The sequence below is a fragment of the Argiope bruennichi genome, chromosome 1 (genome assembly GCF_947563725.1).
Source record: "Argiope bruennichi chromosome 1, qqArgBrue1.1, whole genome shotgun sequence".
Classification (NCBI taxonomy): domain Eukaryota; kingdom Metazoa; phylum Arthropoda; class Arachnida; order Araneae; family Araneidae; genus Argiope; species Argiope bruennichi.
This window is the reverse complement of record NC_079151.1, coordinates 87,803,862-87,829,913: the sequence shown is the minus strand read 5'-3', so window position 1 is coordinate 87,829,913 and position 26,052 is coordinate 87,803,862. Positions and strand designations below refer to the sequence as shown.

General features: G+C 30.7%; 1 protein-coding gene across 1 annotated transcript in view; it reads left to right on the top strand.

The window, feature by feature from the left end:
- The first annotated feature begins 771 nt into the window (after positions 1–771).
- LOC129966110 (uncharacterized) overlaps positions 772–26,052 on the top strand; it is a 35,663-nt gene continuing 10,382 nt past the window's right edge. Inside the window, exon 1 of the mRNA XM_056080493.1 lies at positions 772–2,007. Coding sequence (XP_055936468.1) covers positions 927–2,007 — 1,081 coding nt within the window. The 5' untranslated portion in view covers positions 772–926. The remainder of the gene's footprint in view (positions 2,008–26,052) is intronic.

The window sequence follows — 26,052 nt, the reverse complement described above, 5'->3', positions numbered from 1 at the left end:
CTCTATAATTCTAAAAAAATGCTATTATGCAATAAAAATGTCCATTTAAATAATTGGATAGTATTTAGATTGTACTAAAAAGCTTTGTCTGTTTTTATTATTTTGCTTTAAATTATTTTTAAATTTGAATTTTGCATTTTGTTAAATGCGATAGGATTGAAAGTGATTTACACTGTAATGCCTTACTATTTCAGTTAATCAGAATTTGTTACTTAAAACTGCTTATATAGAGATAAATTAAAATCAATAAAATATATAATTTTGGAAATTGAGGAGGAAGAATTGAAATACCTAAAGGCACATAGAAGGTTTAATCCGGTAATTCAGAACAGTCGCCCCTCTCTGCATCGATCCGAAATATTTTTTACAAATATTTTAGTACAATATACATTTGTCAAAGAAATAAAGTGGAAATTGTAATTTCAGATTTAAGAACTCACACACTTGAAAAAAAAAATGGTTCAATTTACAAACTGCCAAATGAATAATCAAATATAATTCTTACAATGATTAGTATAATGAGATTACTAAATAAAATTCAAAACAGCATTAAAATTTAATTCAAACAATAAATCAATGAAGAGTGAAATTAAAACTGCTGAAAATTTGTTGATATAAATACATTGCTATTATTGCAAAGACAATAATAATTTCACCTAGAGTTTCCTACTTTCTCTACGAGATGGCGCCAGGAAATTTCCGGCGTTTAGAGGGCGTGAGCTAGATGCTGTTTACCAATTTGAAATTAGCCATTTTTCAGTTATTCATCACTCGGAGGGTTGGTTGGAAGACGGAAGGAAAATTATGAATGTTCAAAAAGTTATCTATTAAGAACGCACGATTTAATTTCCGTCGGAATTTAATACTTGCAAGGAATGTTGTAAAAAATCTCATTAATTATTTTTTTTGAGCGCGAATCGGAGAAAATGGCAACAAATTTTGGTATTTTTATCCGTTCTACTAAAAGTAATGACGATATTATTGAAGCCTGTAACAATCTGATGAAGCATTCTAATTTAGATGGAAGAATATTGACTGTGAGAAGTGGCAAAACTTATGGCGGTGTAAAAGTGTTCTTAAACGGGGATGCGATCGTTCAGGAACTTCTAGAAAAACAGTTTTTGTACGAAACAGGCGATGATCTGTCCACTATACACCCTCTGAGAACGCACTTGACTGTTCACGATGCAATAATTTCTTCAACCGAAGAAGAATTTATTGAAGAACTTCGGAACATAATCCAGGAGGCTTTGGGACCGGTACTGAAGATATCCAAAATTCCATTTTCTAAACAATATCCGGATATTGGGAATGGCAATTGGAGAGTTCTTCTGGATGTTCCTGAAATAGAAGACCTGGATATATTCAAAAAGAGTGGCTTACCTGATGATTTTACAATTAAAGTGCCGGGAGTGCATGGAAGATTGTCAGTCACATTTTATTGCACCAAATGTGATAAGGATGGGCATACTCAGTGGAGATGTCCTAGAAGCTTGAACGATAATATGGAAGACAATTCGGAATCTTTGAAAGAGGAAGATTCAACAGCTAATACTCCCAAAAGATCGATGTCAGGATTTTTTATTCGAGACCGTGATGAAGAGAGCAAAGAAAGTAAAAGCGCACCTAAGACCAAACCCCTGTTGAAAAGAAAAAGAATTGAAGAATTTGAAAAAGAAATCGGAAAAGAAGAAGTTCGTAATTTCTGCGATTCATTTCAATTGAAGAATAGTAGTAATATTAAAAAAGAAGTCGGTGAGTCCAGTTCATCTACAATGACACGCCCTGTGCGTTCAGAAAATGATGATATAAAGAGAGAGACACACGCCAAAAGAGCTCGTTTTTCGCCCATGAATGAGGATGACAGCCAGCCAGAAAACATACCAAAAGCCAGCAGTACAACAGATGATGCCAATTGTCTAGAGATACTATTTGAATCTTCTCCCTCGACTTCTAAAAATCAACCGCATTATGTTTCTTCTGAGTCTGGAGCATTATTTACTAGAAGTAAGTAAATTTGCATTTAGTGCTATTGAATTTTTGTAGATTTGATTTTGATATTGAGAGAAATTCTTTTTTTGAAAAACATTGGTTTTCAGGATCATATCGACTTTTAGATAGATTCTATGTTGTTGTAGCGATATGCTATTATTCAGGACTCTTGTCAAAATTCCTTGATTTTAAAATCCCTATGTGACCATGCAGGAATGAAATTTTCCACACTTCAGTCCTATTTGAGACTTGTGTATTAAATGTGAAATCTTTTTTAATGAGACATAGGATTACAATGTATTTCAAAAATGTACTTTATTGTTTGAAAAAAAATTACCATTATTAAAAATTACCATTATTATACTTTATTGTTTATAAAAAATTACATTTTCTTATTTTAAAAGTTATTCTGAACTTTTATAAAATCGAATTGCCGACTCTTAAAATAGTTTGAAATGGCCCCCTTCTTATAGGGAGCCGTTATCGAATACCAAATATTTCGGTTGAAAGTTTGAAAATAATAGATTCTAAAGAATTAATTTGCTTCAAATATAATTTCCCTCTAAATATGTTTATTTCTATTCTGTTATTTATAAGGATATACTTTTGTCATTGAATATATTTAATACTTTTATCGATGAATTCATTCATTAATATTACCTGAATTAATGAATTCATCATTAATAAATGAACATGGTACCTAAATAGTAAAATTTTTAAAAAAAGATTATTATTATTTAGCAATAAGAATTTGTACTTAGGGAAATTTTTATTTGATCATGGTCATTTTTTTTTTACTCTTTTTTCCTGGATTCTGTACTTTTTCTTTCTGGATCAAATTTTAAAAGTATCATTGTTTGTAATTTTTAAAGAATCATTGATTAAAAATATTATGTTTCAATTAATTAAACCTAAAATTGCTGATTATTAAAATATTTCGTTTTAGAATAGAAATATTTGTATAATTAGTTCGCAATTTAAAGTTAGTAATTCCATATAACTAATATACGGATGTTGATTATGCTATTAATACATATATATGGCTTATACAGAATTACCACATTAGAGTTTCACCTTTTTTTAAAAACTTTTCTGAAATATAAATGCTACAATAAAAAAAATTAAGTTAAATGCATTTATATGCTCTATATTATTTCGAAAATAATATCGTAGCGATTTAATTATAATATTTTTTAGAACTTTTATTAAATTTTTTCCCAAAATGCGAGTATGATTTTGAGAACAATTGAATTTTTAATTTTTAGGAATTTCATGGTTTCGGTTCACTAAAATAATAGAAACTAATAAAATGATATCAGTAATTATTTCTAATTCTTTTAATAATAATATTACAAAGAGACGATTATTAATAGTATAAAATTCAAAGTACTATTTAAATCATACAATGTGACCATATTTTGGCCAGAAAATAATTCTCTTTTATGAAGAACATAATACATACATGAATATAGAATATATTTAGAAGGCAATATACTTATATTTTTTTATATATATGTAAAACTTGATGTTATATATGTATTTTTAAGGAAATTGTAATCATTTTTTAAAGTATTAGAATGTCTTTTATTAAGTCTTCACGTGGTTTTTAAAGATTAAAAGGATATGGAATTAAACTTTTTAAATGAAATTTAAAGATAATTATATTGGATGAGAATTTCCGTGAAATATAAGCAAATGACAAACTTTAAAGATGAGATTTGTCATCTAGCAATTTGGCGACAGAACTTCATTGCAACTATGAATACGGGGAATACCCTTTGCTTGGAATGCGACAGATAAGAAATAGCCGATTCAACCAAGGTTACTTGATAGTTAGGTTAGATTCATAAAGAGTAAATGTTTTGATGACGTCAGATTGGGAGTGCACTTCTTCGTTCAAATGTAACGTAACAGAATAAACGAATTGTTAGAGAGCTGCTTTTAGCAATAGAAAAACTTTTTTGTTGTTGTTCTTGGAACACTATTAAACAGACGTATATTATAAAATAATAAGAATTTGGAAAATTTTATAAATTTTTTAAATTAATTTTTTGATTTAATAATTTTATTTTTTAATTAAAATTTTTTTTTTATAAATTTTATTTTTCAATCTGTCTTTTTACTATGGTCTTTATGCAATAAATGGTTGAATAATTATGTCAAAAGGCCTTAAATTTTAAGAGTAAAAAAATATTTCCATTTTAAATAGTGGGCGATTTTTAACGAACAGAATGAGAAGGAATAATTTCATTTAAGATTATAAGATACATTCATTTGAACGATCTTGATTCAATTGCTGTATCTAACAAAAAAAAAAAAATTTTGAAAGTCTTCTTAAAATTAATTAATAATTTTGAATCAATTTGAACCAAAATATGTTTTTTTTTACATACTTGATTTCATCGCACAAACGGTAACTGTGTGATATGATACACGTAGACATCAGTAGTATATAAATGTATAACTCTGCATCACTTTGCAAAGTGATACAGACTTATACATAATTTTTGACGGGAGAACTCTAATGAATTGCTCGAGAGAGAAGAAAAGCATCGGTCAGCTGTAAACAGAGAGACAGTGAAAGTAAATTCGGTTAGATGAAGAACACGAGTGAATCTCAGCGAAAGGAGAAATTGAGGCTTGCATTCTTGCGAATAATGCAATAAATGACAACAAGGATGTAGCTTCAGTTTTTGTTGTATGAAACGTTTTACGATTATTTCGTTTCTCTGTTTATCTTGAAAACTTAGAGGATGCAGCGATAGCTGTCTAGCAAATTTATATAAAAAATATAAACAGAAATGTCCGCAAGTAAACGTTTCAACATCTTGGAAACATATTCTGTTGAAAAGTTTAGTGCTGGCGTTTTGTTTTAAGAATTCAACAATATCTTTTTTAATAGGTGAAAGGCCTTAACTATCGAAATAATAAACTGTTTCATCTCGGAAATATGCGCAAACCCAATGACTTCCTGGTCCATCTCTATCGTTTAAGTTAATAACAAATGAAACAACATTTTAGTAGCGAATTGCATGCATAAACACCTCCGAATTTTCGTTTTATTATAGAATCACTACAGGCGAGACGACAAATCGTTATCTTATCCATTTTTAATAGTCAATAAATACGCTGCGTGATCGACCAATTTCTATGGTGTTTCGAAATTCTGAATAAACCCCCAAACTCACTGTCTCTGTGAGCTCTGTGCCGAATTTCATTTCAATCGATATATTTCCGTTTTTAATAACGCTAGTATGAGAGTCGTTAGACGCGAAATCAGGCGTTAAATGGATTGCTTGTAAGGCATAACCATACTTATATTCTTCATAGTTTATATTAATGTTTTGAAAATTATGATAACGATTTAAGTCAGTAAAAAGGCTCAATAGCTGCGAGCGTAAGAGTCGGAATCAAAATCTGGAGTATAAGGTTTTGCTGGGCGCATTTTATTTCCATCCGAAATACTTGAATAACTCAAATCGTTATGCGAAAATTTGAAAGGATTTCCGTTTAAAGCATCATTCGCTTCAAATCCCAAAATGATTCGTGATGGAAGTGGACCGATAAACGCGTTCGGAATCGTTAAAATTTGCAGCCCTTTTGCTAAGGAAAATGTTCGTACATCTATCTGCCCGCCTTATTGGCAGTTTCATCGAACCATGCTCGAACGCTTTTTCTTGAGCGATGATTATCGAAGGTGCGCTATTTACTTTTCGAATAAAAAGACACGCCGACTGAATGATAATTTTACAATCGGCGATAGAAGATATCAAAGCAAATTCTGATTTGTGTCTGAGTGATTGAATTATCATATCCATGCCATTCGATAGTAAACGTGCCTGACTATCTGTATCCATGTGGAGAGGCCCAATTTGATCTAATACTTTCGATTCTGCTGATAATTTCTATCGCTCTCAAAATTCTAAATTAGCCGAATTTGCTCCCATCGTATCGAAGTGGCTTGTTGCATCCTTGTAAAATAACGCAGAAGTTAGCATAGTCTCTTGAGCAGTTTTTGAAGAAAATAACAAACCATCTATATAAGCCCGATATGCATAGTTGACCTGATTCATGACTTGGCGATCATTTAAAAAGGCCCTTAACTCTGAAAAGAGAGTGTTTAAGATATAATTTATGGGAGCTATGTGATCCGCATTCTGAAGATTTGTACCATTCATCTTAACAATTCTAATTTTTAAATGTAAGATACTATGTGCTAAGTCGAGATACTGATCTCCATTTCCGCTGATGAAATATTCCAAAGGTGAATTGTCAGTTAGTGATGCGACTGGTTGAATTTCGATGAAAGCACTTCCATCGATTGCTAGATGAACAGCATTTTCGCTGAACAAATCCAACTCAGTTTTCAGACAAATAACCATCATGAGAAAATGTTTTCCGCTTCGTTTCGTTTTTTCCTAGGTCGCTTTTTCTTCCCCTAGTGTGTTTTTCTCGGCGAGCGTTTTCTTTTTATACCCTTTCCATGTTGAAGTTTTTGAAAAATATCATCTTTAATTCCTCCTCAGGTTTCTCTTAATCGACGTTCAGCAGAATCTCTGAACGAGGTGCCCTCTAACACACCAGTCAGAACATTCTTACCCTTTAATAACTGACTGTCTAGATATTTTTCCGCTCTCATTGCGAGAGGGATAATGAAACGCCTCAAACACCAAAAAACCCATAACCGCGCTGATGGGTAACTCCTGTGAAATAAACATTTCTCCCAGTCTGTTGGAGGAGGTAATAAGCCTCACAGCTTCTACTGTCTAACTGCAATTTTCTCTAGTCTTGCGAGCGTATGAAAACTCTGTGAGAAAAATCTGCTAATTTATAGGTTTGCGTCTAAACGAAAGTGTAACTTAGTTTTATCCCCACTCAATGTTATGTCGGCAGCAAAGGTCGTTTTCAATTCAATAAGAATTGTTTCTATGTACGTTTTTGGCACAGGAAAGTACAGAGGTCGATCGTAATATTTAACTATTTGGTCTTCTTTCCCGTTCATGCAGGGAATGATTCGCAAGAAGCAGAGAAAAGGAATCTCTCGCATGATGCGATTGCTCTAGATCATTATAAAATATTTCCGTTATTCCTCCGCTTGAATCAAGCGAATAATTGGATTCGTAGCTCCCGCTTTTAAATAGTCTCATTAAAACCTAACATTTACGCTAAAGGTTTCGCAAATTTTATTTCATAATACTCTGGGATATGAAACTTAGTTTTCGAGTTTTCTAAGAGCGATAGTTTCACATATTTAAACGAGCTAAATAAATCCGAAGGTGTTTTGTATATTCCTGGATTAATAACCAGACTTTCGAACGTTTGACAGAATTCACACACGAGGGGTATTCTTTGATTATCACTTTAACCCTTTCTAGGGCCGTGGGAAGTATGCTTCTGACCAAATTTATCAATTTTTGTATGAAATTATGTAGGTTGGCATAAGCTCTGACACATTTTTTTTAGTAAGTCAGAAACTTAGATGCTTCAGTTCTTTATCTCAGACAAAATGATGTGTCTTGATTTGTTACTTACCAAATTAATTAATCAAATTAAATTTATACAATAAACTAAATGAATCCCTTTTCTTATTCTAATTTCAAGCCTAAAAATATTTTAACATAATATGACTAGAAAAAAAATGGCCCTTTAAAGGGTTAAGAGAATCGCGAGTGTTCACATGAGCTAAATAATCAACTTTCAGTTTCTGCATCTGATCGATGACAATATTCTCTTGGAGATTCAATTTACGTAGCAGAGAAGACCCTGTAGACTTTTCTATATGCACTTCTACATATTTCGATAATATTATAGAAACCTCAAATGTGCGGTTATCGGATTCAAACTTTATGAGTTCGTCCATATTTCTCGCTGCTAGATGCCTATTTAAGATTTCAAACAAAACTCGAGGCTTGTTTATTGTCATTTTTCCAAACATTGCAGACATTTCAATATCTACTTTGAGGATGCTTCTAGGTGTAGAACCTATAATTTTCAGCTCTATATCTACAGGAGATTGCTGAGAGAGGTGGAATCGATAATTCGCCGAATGGAATCTTTGTTAGGCATATATAACATATACAACAATTTAGATTCTTTCAAGACCTGCAATTCCATAACATCGCGAATGTGGGCTGTGACTGTCGCAGCAGCGAATCATATTCAAAATTTATTTTGTATTCAGCCATAACGTTTGCGATTTTTCTGTTTGAAGCTAAACCAAAATGCATCAATATTCTCTGATTTATATATGACTTTTATTTGCTGTTCAAACATATCTGTAAGCACAACATCTTCATAGTATAGAAGTTGTGGCCATCGACATTAAACCAATTGCGAGAAATGGATACCTCCGATAATGCCTCTTTCCAATTGCCTAGTAAGACTAGGGGAGCCGGTAATTTGGTTCTATATCAGGACTGCTTATTCGAGGGGAAATAATTCATACTCGAATCTCTTGATAAAGTGGACGTAGAACTTTTTTTACATCATCCATTCTACTTTTATCCAGGAATTAAAACGATTGTCAAATCCTTTCCATTTAACGAATTGCTGCTTCTTTTTCCCAACGTCTCTGCTTTTCAAACTTGTTTCGATTCTCCAAAAGTCGTTAGATGTCTTTTTTACTTTCTGAAATTCCCGTTCATAAAACCACCCTCGCAGAATTTCGTGTTTCAGGTCTTCTAAAATGTAAATTGTAGGGTTTGAGGGAAATCTTTTCCGTCCTGTAAAGATCTCTTCAGACCAATTAGGCAAAAATCCTCTATGGAATATTTTGGCAGTTTTGAAAATTCTGACTTGATCACCAACATTAAATTTGAATTGAACTTAGTTTTTTAAGCTATATAATTTGTGGAAAATTAACGACTCATGCCGTTCTCTCACTTGAGCGGAAGCAAACCTAGTACTGCGATGAACGCTGTTATTAATACGGCATCTAGAACGTCGGTGTATTTATAAGAGCCTCTGTGAGGCGAAATAATTTATTTTTCAGAGTTCGGTTAAATCTTTCAACAACACTTACTTTGTGTTCGCTGTAAAAGTTGTAATGGTTTATACTTCATTTTTTAAACAACCCTGACACTGATTTGTTATAAAATTCGGTTCCGTGGTCTGTTTGTATGTTTCAAATTTTGTATTTTATTTTTTAAAACAATTTTTGAAATGCTTCTAGTACAGAATTAGCATTTCTCTTTTTCAAAGGAATCGCATATACGCATTTTGAAAATACGTCGATTGCAATTAAAATATATTTAAATCCTTTATTGAATTTTGAATATTTCGAAACATTTACTAAATCGCACTGCACCAAATCTCCAATACCGAACGATAAAACTTGTCTTCTGTTAAATTTCATACGAATCGGCTTGTAAAGAGTGTAAGCATCTTGTTTCTCAAGCCATCCTTTAGTTTCCCGTTGAGAAAGATTCAAAGCTTTTGAAAGCATTGCGATTCCTCCGAAGGAAGCCGGATGTTTAACATCATAGTAAATATCGTTTAATATTCAATCCACTTAGTGTAGCTTTGGTTTCTCACTTTTCATGGCGGTTCTACCTCGCCTTCTGATCTATTGTAGATCGTTGGCAGTTTGGGATGAAGAGAGGAGTCGAAACTCTGCGACTATCATCTTTTATTGGGCTAAAGTCGAAATCATCAAAAGGTGAATCAGGAGCTGTCAATTGTCTTAGAACGTTTTTGTTGGAAATCCACGAGTGAGGTATATTGATATCGATAATTGCTTTTATAAATTTTCTTGAGATCAACATCTCGAAAAATTGTTGTGGTTTTTCTAGTTTTTTTGAATTTCTCATCACATAAGAGAACAAATCCGCAATTTTCGAACCTTTAAAAGGAACTTCGTTTTCTGTCATTTCCCTGTTTTCGTTCCAATGGTACAAACGCGTTTTGAGTTTTTATATTATCGCTGGCACGTATTTTTCATACGCTCTAGGCACAGTGTATCTTATATCTCGTAATACTGGATATTCGTCTTCTATATCCTTTGCCGGAAGCTCTTTTGGAGGGTTTATTGCTGGTTTATCGGCTATCGTGAAGGGAATGGGTGGCGCTGACTCTCTCGCTTTTTTTGATATCTCATAATCAACTGAGACAGCAGCTTATCTCGCTGGTCGTTCGGTAATTGGGATTCATCAAGTAAATTCAATATGTTTTATTCCAAATCCAATTCCAGTACTTTGGGATGACGACATGCAGCTAATAAGTCAGGAGGAATCAATGCCATTTTTTAAGCCATGATAACTTTATTTGCGACGAGAGCGATTGCAAGTTTCTGTTTATAAAGGTTTTCATCTTCCTTTCCGCAGCTTCGGGATGCCAATTCTTGAATTCAAATGATTGATTTTTCAAATCCTGTTACCAATTGCACGACCGACCATTCCAGCGACTGCAGACGCAATTGCAGGTAAAATCAGAGGTAAAAATCCAGCACCTTGATTAATGAGGATTTTTTTCTTTTGATTTATTCTTGTATTTTTATTTGCAAGCTTTCGTAAACAGGTTTTATACCCGCACAATGTTTTCTTGTTAACGGAGACGTCACCCATTAATACATTTAGGTAAATTTCCCATAATGCTAGAATTTGGGAAGTTGAGGCCGTTTTTATCAGTGATCGTCTTTATTTCGGAGATGCTTTTGAAAGCAAATCCACAAATGAATAATGACCGCTCAGTTTATTTTTCATTTTGGGCTGTAAATCCAGTAAATACCACTACTATCTGGAAACAAACTGTCGCGTAGTCTGTATTCCTCTCTCATAAGAGGATATATGTCAACCAATAAATAAGAAAAAGGATCGACAGTCGCGCCTCTGTAAGCCTCGAGAAAAAAATTTAGATTTTGACGGATACAACTGACGACCTAAACAATTTATTTGATTAATACCTCAAGCATTTTAAAACAGAATCATGTAATGCGTGTTCAAACTTATGGTCCTTAGATATTTGTATTGAAAATAAAGATTCTGAAGAATGAGTATACAACTAACTCTGCAATGATGTGAAATGACTGTAAAGAGCTGCGCGACTTTTTTCATCCAAAAATAGCATTAAATCATCAATAACGAGCAAATAATCAACATTTTCATAATTCTCAGGTAGACCATTTACGAACTCAGTATTCTTAGAAGCTTCATTTATGAATGACGGAGGGCTGTAGTATTAATAACGTAACATCTGACGAACCAAAGAGGATTTTTCCTATTGGCTGGGATCAACAATGCAGCATGTTGAAGGTTGTTTTAACTGCAGCATACTTCTCAGACTTTCTTAAATTTTAACTCTGTTAACTGAACTCCTATAATTTGAAGATTCAAATATCTTGATTCCTTCAAGTAAGCCGCTTCCGACAGGAAATATCTTATATCGAATACCTTCTTATCATTTTTATAACAGACGTGGAGAAATATTTTTCGACCGAGATGCTCAGACAGAAAGCACGAGGTGTTTGTGATATTAACTTTTCCACTCGTATCTACTGGTGAGTTCACACATATATAACTTATAAATAAAATGAATTCTATTACGATAACGAGCAACAAGGTAACTACTTGCAATGATTTGTATTTTTCGTAAGTAGGCATCTTCATAAAGAGAATTTTTTACATAATACGTTAAAGACTTGCTCGTGAATGAATGCCGGATCTCTATTTATAAGCCGTTGCGAGAATGAGAGTAGAAATCCTATTCTTATGATAGTCATTTCATCGCAGAATAAAGATTGAGATATTTCTAAAATCAATTCTTCGTTAATTGGAGCGATCGCAGCGAGGTGCGTGAAATCCGTTCCGCTGAATCGATTAATCTCTTCCATTTTAAACGCAGAGAAGTCGAGCGCTTACTTTTATAAGTACAAAACCGTCCTCTTCCCTATATCAGCGTTTATATTTTTACTAACTAGATTCGAAATCGTATCTCCAATTTTTAAACAAGATTCGATAGTCTAGGGAATATTTCGCTCGTTCCTTAACTCCTAGACTGTCGAAACTCTATCTAACATAGTTAAATTTTGAAACACTTTTTAACTAGAAGAACGATTTTCTATCTAATGCACTGTTATAGTTTCCCCTCTGTTACATATTTACGAATTTATTTAAATTGAATCTTGTGTCGCATTTTAAAACATTCTTATAAGGTCTTCAAAGATATATATTTGGTTTTTCTTCACCTTGAATCTCTTTTCTCTAACGCAGTTATTAGACACCGCGACAAATATTAATAACGTAAATTGCAGACTAGTTAGCCTTGGTTTGAAGTATGCGAAAACTCTTTTTCCATTCCTTAACCGTTAATCGAATAACTAGTTTTCGTCAACTCGCAGCGAAGGAAGGAATATCTATTTCCGCTTTCACTGAGATTCACTCGCGTTCTTCGCCTAACCGGATTTACTTTCACTTTCTCTTTCTGCTTACAGCTCACCAATGCTTTTCTTCTCTCTCGAGAGCTGTCTTGGATCTTCTCTTCATTAGAGCAGTCTCGACAAAAATTATGCATAAATCTGTGTCACTTTGCAAAGTGATGCAGAGTTATGCATTTGCATACTACTGGTATGAATTATCAAAATACAATACGCAGTCTAACCTAGAAAGTGAAGTGAATGATCTTAAATCTATTTACCTTATGTTTATAATATGTTAGATCCTTGCACTAGACTGTAATATATCTATAAATTTCGGATTCTCATTATAAATATATCTATAAATTTCGGAAACTCATTGTCGATTGTTCCAGTTCAGATTTTTTCCTCTTTTCTTCCCATTTCACTATTATTGTTCAGAATGCTATTTAATTCTTGATCAGGTTGGGGCCCCCTAAATCGGGGGGGGGGGGGGTCCCGGTGCATAGCATCCACCGCATCCCTCAGATCGCCGGCCCTGCGTATTATATTAACTTTTTAAAATGATTCAACTCGCTGCATATGGCTTTTGAAAACTCATTGCGATTTCCTAACCCCACATATTCTTCTTTGTCAGTAAAGGAAAACCAACTACAAAACTATTGGAATAACCATAAAAGTTATCATCATGTGCTCATGAAGTGGTATTATGTTATGTTATAACTATTGGCAAATATTTCTGTAAAGGTATCTATGAATGTAGCTTTTGTTTTTCTATTCACAATTCATAAATAAACATTTGCATAAATTTAAAAATTCTGCTATTTTTTGAATCTTTAGCTGTTTAATTTACCAATATCTAATATATATATTCAGACTATGTTGTGGTTTACACTGTATACTTTTGATGTATAATTATTTAAATTTCAATAAAATAAAATTTTTAGAGTCTATCAGAATTTTTATCCTAAACATATTAACCCTTTAAAGGGCTATTTTTTCTAGTCACATTATGTTAAAATATTTTTAGGCTTGAAATTAGAATAAGAAAAGAGATTCATTTAGCTTATTGGATAAAATTAATTTGATTAATTAATTAATTTGGTTAATTAATAATTAAGTAACAAATCAAGACACATCATTTTGTCTGAGATAAAGAACTGAAGCATCTAAGTTTCTGACATACTAAAAAAAATTGTCACAGCTTATGCCAACCTACATAATTTCATACAAAGATTGATAAATTTGGTGGGAAGCGTACTTCCCACGGCCCTAGAAAGGGTTAAATTACAGATATTACACAATTGCAACTTTTTACACACGCATTTATCATTGCAAATACCCAAAAGAACCTTATAACCTTAACTGACATTACTTACTGATGGATAAAATTTCTTCAGTATTAATAGCAGTGGTGGATTAAGACATTTTGAAGTCCTAGGCATGGTTTAATTTAGGCAATTTTTTTTATTTTTATTAAAATGTATATATTATTTATTTATTTATTTATTTATTACATTCATGATTGAGTGGCCACCATGTTGGATCGAACATAGTTTAGGTAAATATTTGACGCTTATAAATATTGCAATTGAAAAATGAATTATTGTTTGCTTCTTGATCTAATTAAATTTGATAAAGTGTTAATATAATCCTAATATTTTATAGTTCATAAAATTTGTACTTTTAAAAATTATTATGTTTTTTTTTTTGGTAATTAGGTTGATAACATTTTTTTAAAATGATCTTGACTGCAACTCTAAGCAATCGCCTAATCTGTCTAGTTCGAAATGTGCCACTAACTAATGATGCTGAACTAATAAAATAAAGGAAATAAAAATCCAGTCAGTGGCGGGTTGAAAACTTGTGGATATGGGAAATGCACGATTTTTTTTTTTTTTTTCATATTATCAAAGTGGAACAATTAACTTCACATTTCAACACATTTTACAATTAATCAACATGTTGATGATTTATTTATTTTACACTTTGATGATTTATTGTAGATTATTTTTTAATGCATTTGAAATATATGTGAAAAGTCATTTGTTTTTTAAATTTATTATGATTCTTGATTGAGCGACATACATATTGATTCCTGATTATATTTAAGCTGATACTGGGTAATTATAAATATTATGATAAACTCAGACGCCATAATGAAATAGATAGGAATTTGGCCAATTGCATTTGGCAAAGTTCTGCTTTTATTCTGATGTTTTATGTATCATACTCGACAATGATGTGTTGATTTTATTGTATTTTTTTTTTTTTTACTTTCTGATGCACGTAGTATAGAGGAAGTATTGTAGTAGTAAAAAATTTCAAATTTGAGATTATAACGACTCTCCAAATTTTAGCCCTGTATTCGAGAAACACATTTTTAGAAAATATTTGTCTGTCTGTGATAGATAGAACTAGACGGATGAAATTCGGTATGAAGCCCGCATACCAAATTTCATACATCTAGTTCTATCTATTACAGAATTTATAGATTTCTATCAAATTTTGAATAAACTCATATCGAGGAAGTCTGTATTTCTGGCTATTCGAATATAAGTTAATACGATACCTTCAAAACAAAGAGAGCTGGATAGATGAAATACAGTACACAAATTTAACATCTATAGTATAGACATTTATCAATTTTGAACCAAATCTAATGAGGGGACGACTTTTTACTGGTCTGTACGCAAACTGTACTGGTAAACACGCAAATGCAATAACTTAAAAACGCAGTGACTTAAATATATTAATTAGGTACGGAATTTTGTAACTACACATGTATTTTGTGTCCAATTTATGTTTCAATCGGTGGGGAAAATGTGCCAAAAAATACAAATTTGTACATAAAATACAAATCTGATTTTTGGATGCTAATAACCGCATGTTAGGAATTAATCGCCGAAAACCTCACTTAGGATGCGATAAATTGACTAAAAATCGTAAATTCACGTCAAAGGTTAATATTTCGTAACTATTGTACGCCACTGCCATGCAAGGCGTTCTCTGGGAAAATATCTTTATTAGACAGTATGTGAGAAACTTTTGTGAAGACCTCTCTCGTTGGTATTGTTCATAAAATTTGAATAATTTGTAAATTTACTTATTTAGCAGATCGACTAAAAATTATTATAGATAAGATGTTAATTCTTATGGTATACGTAAATGATTATTTTATCTAAACTGTCGATGATTAGTTGCATTTTAATTTTAATTTTATTAGCTTTCTCGAAACAAAATAATTCAATCCATAACTTACAAATACATTGCGAAAACAATGAAGCAGTCACGTAAACCATTTTCTATCTAACAATTTATTCTTCATCATGTTGATAAAGCGAAAGAGAAAATTAAATAACTGATAGAGCTTCCCAACAACGCATTTCTCTTCCATCTCTTCTGCATGCGCGCGAGTAGATGTACTCAAAATAAAAAAAGACAGAATATTTATCTACCAAAAATGCTGACTTAATCATAAAAACGAATTCCGATAACTGACTCGGTAACAAATACAACAAGAAAGTCATATTGAATGTCAGTTTCATCTATTAACCCTGCTGCAACAAAAGTATTCTGTTTATCACATGAATGTTGATAAATGGGAACTACTTCCTCAATGAGATATACACACTTAAAAAAAATCAAAAACACTGATAATTTATTCACCGCATCAAAAGAGTCTTTATCAAACGAAAGTGCAAAGTTCCAGCTGTGGTTTGGCGATTAAAATATGCAAGCATCTATCTCCTGTGCAATAACTGACCAAAAGGCCGGAAATTCTCTGGTATCATATCATGGAGCAAATAAAAACTCAGTATAAATAGTTCTCCAAGTGTCTGGGATTTAATATACATTAGATAACGATTTTTAATTATTTTACAGATGCTCTATACATTAATAAGATATAGGTATCCGACTAGGTTCGGAGAAAACTTTTTTAAAAAACAATTTTTTTTAATGTTTATATGATGTTTTATTATTAATACAAGATTTATATGTTATATAAGAGTGAAATAATTTAAATATATATGTAGATTTTGAAGAAAAATCATATTTTGATGTAAATTTTAGCATTTATTTACAAAAGCTAGGATTGTTCTAGAGAAAAAAATTTCTTACAGTTTTTTTTTTTTTTGTAACATTATACGTGCAACATATCTTAAAGTGTAATAAACTATTATCTAAGAATTATATTCAAAAATAAAATTTTAGTGAGTAATAATTTTAGTGAGTAATTGTGGAATTAATTCCAACAATATTTACATGAAACAATCATAAATCCACTTCTAAAGCATTCAATATGAAATTAATAATTCATTACATTCTGCTTAACATAACGAGCACTAATTATAAATTTCACGAAGATTTCTTGATTATTTTTGAGATATGACGATACTCATGAAGTAGAATTATGGGAGGAAAAAAACCCGTCGATCTTTAGAAAATACGTTTGAAGTTTTTAAATTCTTAAAATGAAGCATCATTTATATGTCAATCGTTTGCTATAACTTGGTTTCTAATTGAAATAGAATAAAAGTAAGAACATAGCTATAAACAGAAACGTATTAAGTTTTTGAAACTGAAAAAAAAAAAAAAGCTAATTTTTGTCCAAATTTGTGTTTTTAATCTAGTCGGATACCTTTAAAAAACATTTATTTTTCAGATTATTGATTATCTGATAATTAATAACAAGTATTACTTGTTTATCTAACTGAATTCATGAATGTGTGTGTTCATAAATACTTTCATAAATATTTTTCTTCATAATGAATAGTAGTGAAGCAATTATACACTTTAAAAAGAAATTCAATACACCTGTTTTTGTTTTTCCGATCATTCATATTACATGTTACCTGCATTTGGCTACCATTTGGTTCGCCAGGTTTAAGAGTTGTTAAATATTTCAATTAAATACTTTGGGTGGCTTGGTTTTAATTGCTTTCTCACCAAAATATTTTTAAACTTGAAATATTGATAGCCATGTAATTCTTACTATTATAGAAACCTTACATGGTTCAGACTATTGTGCAACGTATTTCCTAAATTCTTTGTTCTATATCTTTACATACCCAATTATATCAGGAGAGTAAGTAGCAGTGTTTAAAAATGAAAGCACTTAAAAAATTTTCATTTAAGTCCTGTTTTAATGGTAAGAACAGAAAAATTTCAAAAATTTCATTAAACGTATGCCTTATATTGAAACCCATTCAACATGGAAGCAGAATCTTCATATCTTGATCATAACAATGGAAAAAAAAACTAGATAGAAATATTTGAATAATTTAAAATCTAATTTAAGTCCTAATTAATTTCCTGATTTTTATCTTAGCCCATGTTAACTTTAATCTAAAAAGTTTTCTTATTTCCTGATAAAATCCCCACCAATTTATTTAATTATTTCTAACATGCGCTCTGGAAAAGTGATGACTATTGCATTTTCTCAAGCTCCGAGTGAAAGGTTAGAAATCCTTACTACCCACTCATACCTTTCAAAGATACCTAAGATTCCTTTTCCTAATTCTACACACTTCAAAGAATTCCCTGTCAGATTCTGTCAGTAAAATCACTGACCGTTAAATTTTCTTAATTTTGCTCCGCGATGTAAACAGACGTCTTTTTATCATCGTCTCTCTCTCTCATATAAATTACGGCACCGTGAAAATAAATTGAATTTAATTTCAAAAGTTCCTTCCTTGCGGCCATTGCATCTGCGAAATCATGTTTTTTCACCCACACACCCACATCCATACACATACACACACTTTAAAATGTACTCTTACTTCCTGATCCAATTTTCATTTTTTTATAATAAAGATAGCCTACTTGATCAGGATATGTTTCCCTTATATGCTATTCCAATGATCGATGTGAATTATAAGTTTTATTGCATACTGTGCAATTGAAAGACTTTAATACACTATCTGGTAGAGATGCCAAATGTTTTATCAAAAAACTTATAAAAAGGATTAAATCTTACATCTAAAATAAGTCCTACGAGGAGAGAGGCACCTCATTATGGAGGATGAGAAGCTTTCGGCAAGGTGATTGGTTCTCGCCATCTCTGTGGCTACACGAAAAGGTGGGAGTCCGGTTCCTCCCATCAATGAGGGGATGTACTTCCTTAGGGAAGGGTTGTACTGTGGCTGGTGATGACCCTTAGGGCTCAACCACAGATCCTGCTGGTGTTGCTGTTACGGCAGTCCGGCCATTCTAGTTTTTCCGTGTGTCATCCGGCGGGTTGGAGTTGCCAGTTTGTGATTACATCTGAAATAATATAATTACTTTTATGGATAGCATATTAACTTTCTCAAAATGAAATTTCAGAAAATATATCAATATTAATAAAAGAGGATCGGGAAATCCCGGATTAAAAGTTGTTCTTTATATATAATATTAATCTTCAATTTTTCCAAATCTATGAACTATAAATTCTTTTTATGAAAGTCAAGCATTTTTTACCAATACGTTACTGAAAGCGAGGGGGGGGATAATACTTACGTTTGTGTCAGAACAGAAAAAGGGAAGGGGGACAAAAGTGGTAACAGAAATTTGCATTATCAATTCCTCTGCGTTTTCCGTGTCTATCCACAAATACGTGCATTCTTTAAAAATAATTTTAAAAAAATCAAAAATTAAATGTGGAAGAAGTATTTCATTAATTACTCATTAACTAGCAAAACAGGAATTAATAATCATTTAATGAATTATTTGAAAATAAAATAGAATACAGTATTATTTAGTTAATAATTTATAAAATTATTTCTCTGACATTTAATTGTAACTTGATTTATTTAAAGATAACTCTTTAATTAAATTAATTTTTAATTAGTAGTAAAATTGTTCTTAAAGAAAAAACTTTTAAAGTTTGTATATAGCAATATCATTATTGATTTTTAACGGAGCTGTTGGGGAATAAATGGCAAATTATAAATAAGTACGCAGTGAGCAAATAAAAACTCATCTAGGAGTGAATCCAAAATAAACTATAATACGGGGAGGAATATTGAAATAACATGGAATTTCAATAAAGCACAAGGGGGGGAGGATTCATTGAGTTTGTTACCCTGAAAATATTGCATAACTTTTTATTTCGAAATTGTACCATAGATGAATAATATAATTTTAAAATTATAATAGTTTTAAGTAAAAAAAAATTTTGTCCTATATTTCATAAAATACTGATTAGTATTATTTTCGGAAATAATAAAAGAGAACAATCGGGCTGGATTATCAAACGAGCAAATGTTCATCTTTAGGGAGATGAAATTTGAAAACCAATATTTTTTGGAACATTTACTGAGGTATTTGAAATTAACTTAATTTTGCCCTTTCAATGAACTTGCAAAGGTCTTGTATTCGAACTTATTTAAATAAGAATCAAGCATTATTTAAAGTTTGAAATATTATTAGTGTTGCATTCCTCATTATTTTTCGTTTTATATTAGGTTGCTTTATAATTCTAAAAAAAATTGTTACTATATAATAAAAATGCTCAATTTAATTATTTTGCTTTAAATGATTTTTGAATTTGAATTTTAAATGCCCCCCTGAATAGTAGTGCTTATATGGAGAGCCTGGGCGGTCAGCCTATAATCTCCGATCCCTAATGGTGCTGTTGAAAGATAACAGTGCAAACATATTATAACTTAATAATGTAGTGCATAGAATAAAAGTTTTAAAAGTTATTATTAGTTCAAAAAAAAAAAAAAAAAGAGAAAAAAAAGGGGGGGGGGGGAATAATGCCATAATAAGGATAATTTAATAATAAAAAATTAAGCGACAAAAATAATAGAAAAGAATGATGAGATTATAATTAAATCTTAGTCAAAATACGTAAAAGGGTTGGGAAGGGTTAGTAAGGGCGTTGGCTGGTCAGCAATTCAAATTTGAATTTTACATTCCGTTAAATGCGATATGATCGAAAGTGATTTACACTGTAATGCTTTACTATTTCAGTTAATCAAAATTTGTTACTTAAAACTGCATGTACAGAAAAAAAATTAAAATAAATAAAAAATGTAGTTTAAAATCAATAAAAATATAATTTTGGAAATTGAGCAGGAAGAATTGAAATAACTAAAGACACCTAGAAGGTTTAATTCGACACTTCGGAACAATCGCCACTTTCTGGATCAATTCCAAATATTTTATACAAATATTTTAGTACAAAATACTTCTGTCAATGAAATAAAGTGGAAATTGCAATTTCAGTTTAAAAACTCAAAAGTCTTTAAAAAAATCAGCTTTACAAACTGCCAAATGAATAATCAAATATAATTCTTGTAGTGATTAGTATAATAAGATAAATAAATAAAATTCAAAACAGCATTAAAATTTAATTCAAACAATGAATCAAAGAAGAGGTAAATTAAAACCGCTGAAAATTTGTTGATGTAAATACATTGCTATTATTGGACAGGCAATAATAATTTCAACTAGAGTTTACCATTTTCTCTACGAGATGGCGCCAGGAAATTTCCGGTGTTTAGAGGGCATGAGCTAGATGTTTACCAATTTGATATTAGCCATTTTTCAGTTATCCATCACTCCGAGGGTTGGTTGGAAGACGGAAGGAAAATTATGAATGTTCTGAAAATTATCTATTAAGACCGCACGAATTAATTTCCTGTCGAAATTTAATACTTGCAAGGAATGTTGTAAAAAATCTCATTAATTATTTCTTTGAGGGCAAATCGGAGAAATGGCAACAAATTTTGGTATTTTTATCCGTTCTACTAAAAGTAATGACGATATCATTGAAGCCTGTAACAATCTGATGAAGCATTCTAATTTAGATTGAAGAATATTGACTGTCAGAAGTGACAAAACTTATGGAGGTGTAAAAGTGTTCTTAAGCGGGGATGCGATCGTTCAAGAACTTCTAGAAAAACAGTTTTTGTACGAAACAGGTGATGATCTGTCCACTATACACCCTCTCAGAACGCACTTGACTGTTCACGATGCAATAATTTCTTCAACCGAAGAAGAATTTATTGAAGAACTTCGGAATATAATCCAGGAGGCTTTGGGACCGGTACTGAAGATATCCAAAATTCCATTTTCTAAACAATATCCGGACATTGGGAATGGCAATTGGAGAGTTCTTCTGGATGTTCCTGAAATAGAAGACCTGGATATATTCAAAAAGAGTGGTTTACCTGATGATCTTACAATTAAAGTGCCGGGAGTGCATGGAAGATTGTCAGTCACATTTTACTGCACCAAATGTGATAAGGATGGGCATACTCAGTGGAGATGTTCTAGAAGCTTCAACTATAATATGGAAGCCAATTCGGAATCTTTGAAAGAGGAAGATTCAACAGCTAATACTCCCAAAAGACCGATGTCAGGATTTTTTATTCGAGACCGTGATGAAGAGAGCAAAGAAAGTAAAAGCGCACCTAAGACCAAACCCCTATTGAAAAGAAAGAGAATTGAAGAATTTGAAAAAGAAATCGGAAAAGAAGAAGTTCGCAATTTCTGCGATTCATTTCAATTGGAGAATAGTAGTAATATTAAGAAAGAAGTAGGTGAGTCCAGTTCATCTACAATGACACGCCCTGTGCGTTCAGAAAATGATGATATATAAAGAGAGAGACACACGCCAAAAGAGCTCGTTTTTCGCCCATGAATGGGGATGATAGCCAGGCGGAAAACATACAAAAAGCCAGCAGTACAACAGATGATGCCAATTGTTTAGAGATATTATATGAATCTTCGCCCTTGACTTCTAAAAATCAACCGCATTATGTTTCTTCTGAGCATGGAGGATTATTTACTAGAAGTAAGTAAATTTGTATTTGGTTGCTATTGAATTTTTGTAGATTTGAGATTAATTTTGATATTGAGAGAAATTCTTTTTTGCAAAACATTGGTTTTCAGGATCATATCGACTTTTAGATAGATTCCATGTTGTCGTAACGATTAGCTATTATTCTGAACTCTTGACAAACTTCCTTAAATGTCTATGTGACTAAGCAGGAATGAAGTTTGCAACTCTTCTTGTGTATCATACATAAAATTGTTGTGTCTTGTGTATTATACATAAAATCTTTTTTTTGTTATAATACATAGGATTACAATGAATTTCATAAGTTTATTTTTTTGTTTATAAAAATTAACCATTTTTTTATTTTAAAAGTTATTCTCAACTTTTATAAAATCGAATTGCCGACTCTTAAAAATATTTGAAATGGGTCGCTTCTTATATGGAGCCGTTATCAAATACCAAACATTTTTATTAGAAGTTCGAAAATAATAGAGTTTAAAGAATTGATTTACTTCAGATATAATTTCCCTCTAAATATGTTTATTTGTATTCTGATATTTAAGGATATACTTTTCTAAGGATATACTTTTATCATTGAATATATTTACTACTTTTATAAATGAATTCATTCATTAATATTTCCTGAATTCATGAATTCGTCATTAATATGTGAAAAAAGTACCTAAATAGTAAAATTTTTTTAAATGATTATTATTATTTAGCAACAAGAATTTCTACTTAGGAAAATTTTAATTTGATCTTGGTCCTTTTTTTTTACTCATTACTTCTGGATTCCCTACTCTTTCTTTCTGGAACAAATTTTAAAAATAGTATTGTTCGTAATTTTGAAAGAATCATTCATTAAAAATATTATCTTTCGTTTGTAAAAAAACGTTGTAATTACCCAAAAATGCTGATTATTAAAATATTTCGTTTTAGTATGTAGAAGTATTTGTATAAATAATAATTCCATATAACTAATAAATGGATGCTGATTATGCTTTTAATATATATATATGGCTTATATAGAATTACCACATTTGGGTTTCACCTTTTTTTAAACTTTTCTAGAATATAAATGCTACAATAAAAAAAAAAAACATCAGTTAAATCCAATTAAATCCCTATATTATTTCGAAAATTATATCGTAGCGATTTAATTATAACATTTTTCAGAATTTTTATTGAATTTTTTTCGAAAATGTATGCCTGATTTGGAGAACAATTGAATTTTTAATTTTTAGGAATTTGATGGTTTCGGTTCACTAAAATAATAGAGACTAATAAAATGATAGTAATTATTTCTATTTCTTTTAATAATAATATTAGAAAGAGGCGATTGTTAATAGTATAAAATTCAAAGTACTATTTAACCCTTTTTGAGGCCGTAAGAAATATGCTTCTCACCAAATTTATCAATCTTTTTCTGAAATTATGTAGGTTGGCATATGTTCTGATAAATTTTTTTAGTAAGTCAGGAACTTAGATGCTTCAATTCTTTATCTCTTACAAAATGATGCGTCTTGATTTGTTACTTAATTATTAATTAACCAAATTAATTAATTAATCAAATTAAATTTATCTAATAAGCTAAATGAATCTCTTTTCTTATTCTAATTTCAAGCCTAAAAATATTTTAACATAATATGACTAGAAAAAAATGGCCCTTTAAAGGGTTAAATCATACAATTTGACTATAATTTGGTCAGAAAATAATTCTTTTTTATGAAGGGCATGATACATATATGAATATAGAATGTATTTTGAAGGCGATGTCCTTATAATATTTTTTATATTTATGTACAAATTGATGTTATATATGTACACACACAAGTTGATGTTGACAATATTTTAAAAGAAATTACAGTCATTTTATGAAGCATTAGAATGCCTTTTATTGAGTCTTCGCGTGGTTTTTAAAGATAAAAAGGAAATGGAATTAAACTTTTCAAATGAAGTTTAAAGATAATTATATTGGGTGAGAATTTCCGCGAAACAAAAGCGGATGACAAACCTTAAAAGTGAGTGCAATTTGGCGACAGAACTTCATTGCAACTATGAATACGGAGAATAACCCTTTGCTTGGGATGCAAGATAAGAAATAGTCAAATCAGCCAAGGTTACTTGATAGCAAAGTTAAGTTCATCAAGAGCAAATGTTGATGACGTCAGATTTTGTGTGCACTTCTTCGTTTTTATGTAACGTAACAGAATAAATGAATTGTTAAAGAGCCGATGCATATTAATGAAGTAATATGCAAATTTTCCATTCTATCAGTTTGGAAAATTTGATAGAAGATTCTAACAAAACTCAACTTGCTGTATCTAACTAAAAATATACTCATTTTGAGAGCCTTCTTAGTATAAATTTATAATTTTGAATCAATTTGAACCAAAACATGTTTTTTTACATGCTTGATTTCATCGCACAAACGGCAACTGTGCGATACACACACACACACACACACACACACACACACACACACACACACACACACACACACACACTTTCGAGGAATGCCAATGATATGCAATAAAAATCAGTTTTTATTGCATAAAATTTTTATTTTTTGTATATAAATAATTGCAAAAATTATTTTATATTTTAAACATAATATTACGAATTTTAACTTTTTAATAATTTATTTTACATGAAATAAAATTTAACCTGAACGAGCGAGTTACGGTTGCGTGGGAAGAATTAGCTTTTATCGTGTTATCAATTTGACAAATTAGCTGTCATTATAAACTAAACGTAGAAACATGCAATTTTTAGAGCGTTTCTGTATGAAATGAAAGAAATACGAAGAATGATATTTTTTGGAAAAACGGTTTTCTGTGCAAATTTTTTTGCAATTTCTGAAATCTGTTAAAAATTCAATAATTCCTTATTATTTACGGCAAACATGATTTATATATAAATACAGGGTATCCTATCTAACTGGGACCCAATAGCTTATTTTAATTTAGTTTTAGACTTATACATCTAATAAAAAAAAAAATAGTCTAAACGACATGAAGAATATTATTTTTCTCAGTTATGTCAATAAATATTCTGTTGAATTACGCATTTTATTTTTAAAATTTAAGGGCTATAGACGTAATTATTGTTTTCATTAATTACATAGAGACTAAATCAGAAAGATAATCACTGAGGTTTGTTAAAATTTTCTGTTAAATATTTTAAATTTTTATTATTTCATGATGTGTAGTTCTTCGAGCTATAACAAAAAATTTGGATGAGAAAATTTTTTTCCATTATTAAAAATAATAAATTTATTTCTTTTGCTGACAACAAATTGTTCATTATATTGTAATCATTATTATTTTTTCATTTGTTAAATTTGGTTTCGAGTAAAATTTTATTTAAAGCATATTTGCAAAAATATGTATGTCATTATTTTTTTATTTTTTCGTGCTCACATTTTGTGATAAATTTTAAACTATTTTCGAGTTCTGAAATAAAAGAGCGCGCGCACACACACACACACACACACACACACACACAAAAAAAAAAAAAAAAAAAACTAGTGATGATTTTAATTTTTGTGGATGTATATATCTGAGAGGAGAAGTTTTTTTTAGTGCTTCTCTTAATATTAGTTTGATTTTGAAACTTAATTTTAAAGGTTTTGAAACTTAATTTTAAGGTTTTTGAATCAAATTTAAAATTTACAGGACAAAATTTAAAAAATGAATTTACTTATAGGAAATATTAGAAATACATAGAAATGAATAAAAAATTATAGCCTTGCAAAATAATCGTTCCTTTCTGGACACAATATTTTTGCCAAAGAAATGAAGTGCAAATGAAATTTCAGTTTTAGAACTCATCTCATTGGAAAATAAGCTTATAAAAAACCAAATGAATAATTATAAAAATGACTGGATTAGTAAAAATTATAATTTAATTAAAATAATGAATCAAGGAAGCAGAGGCA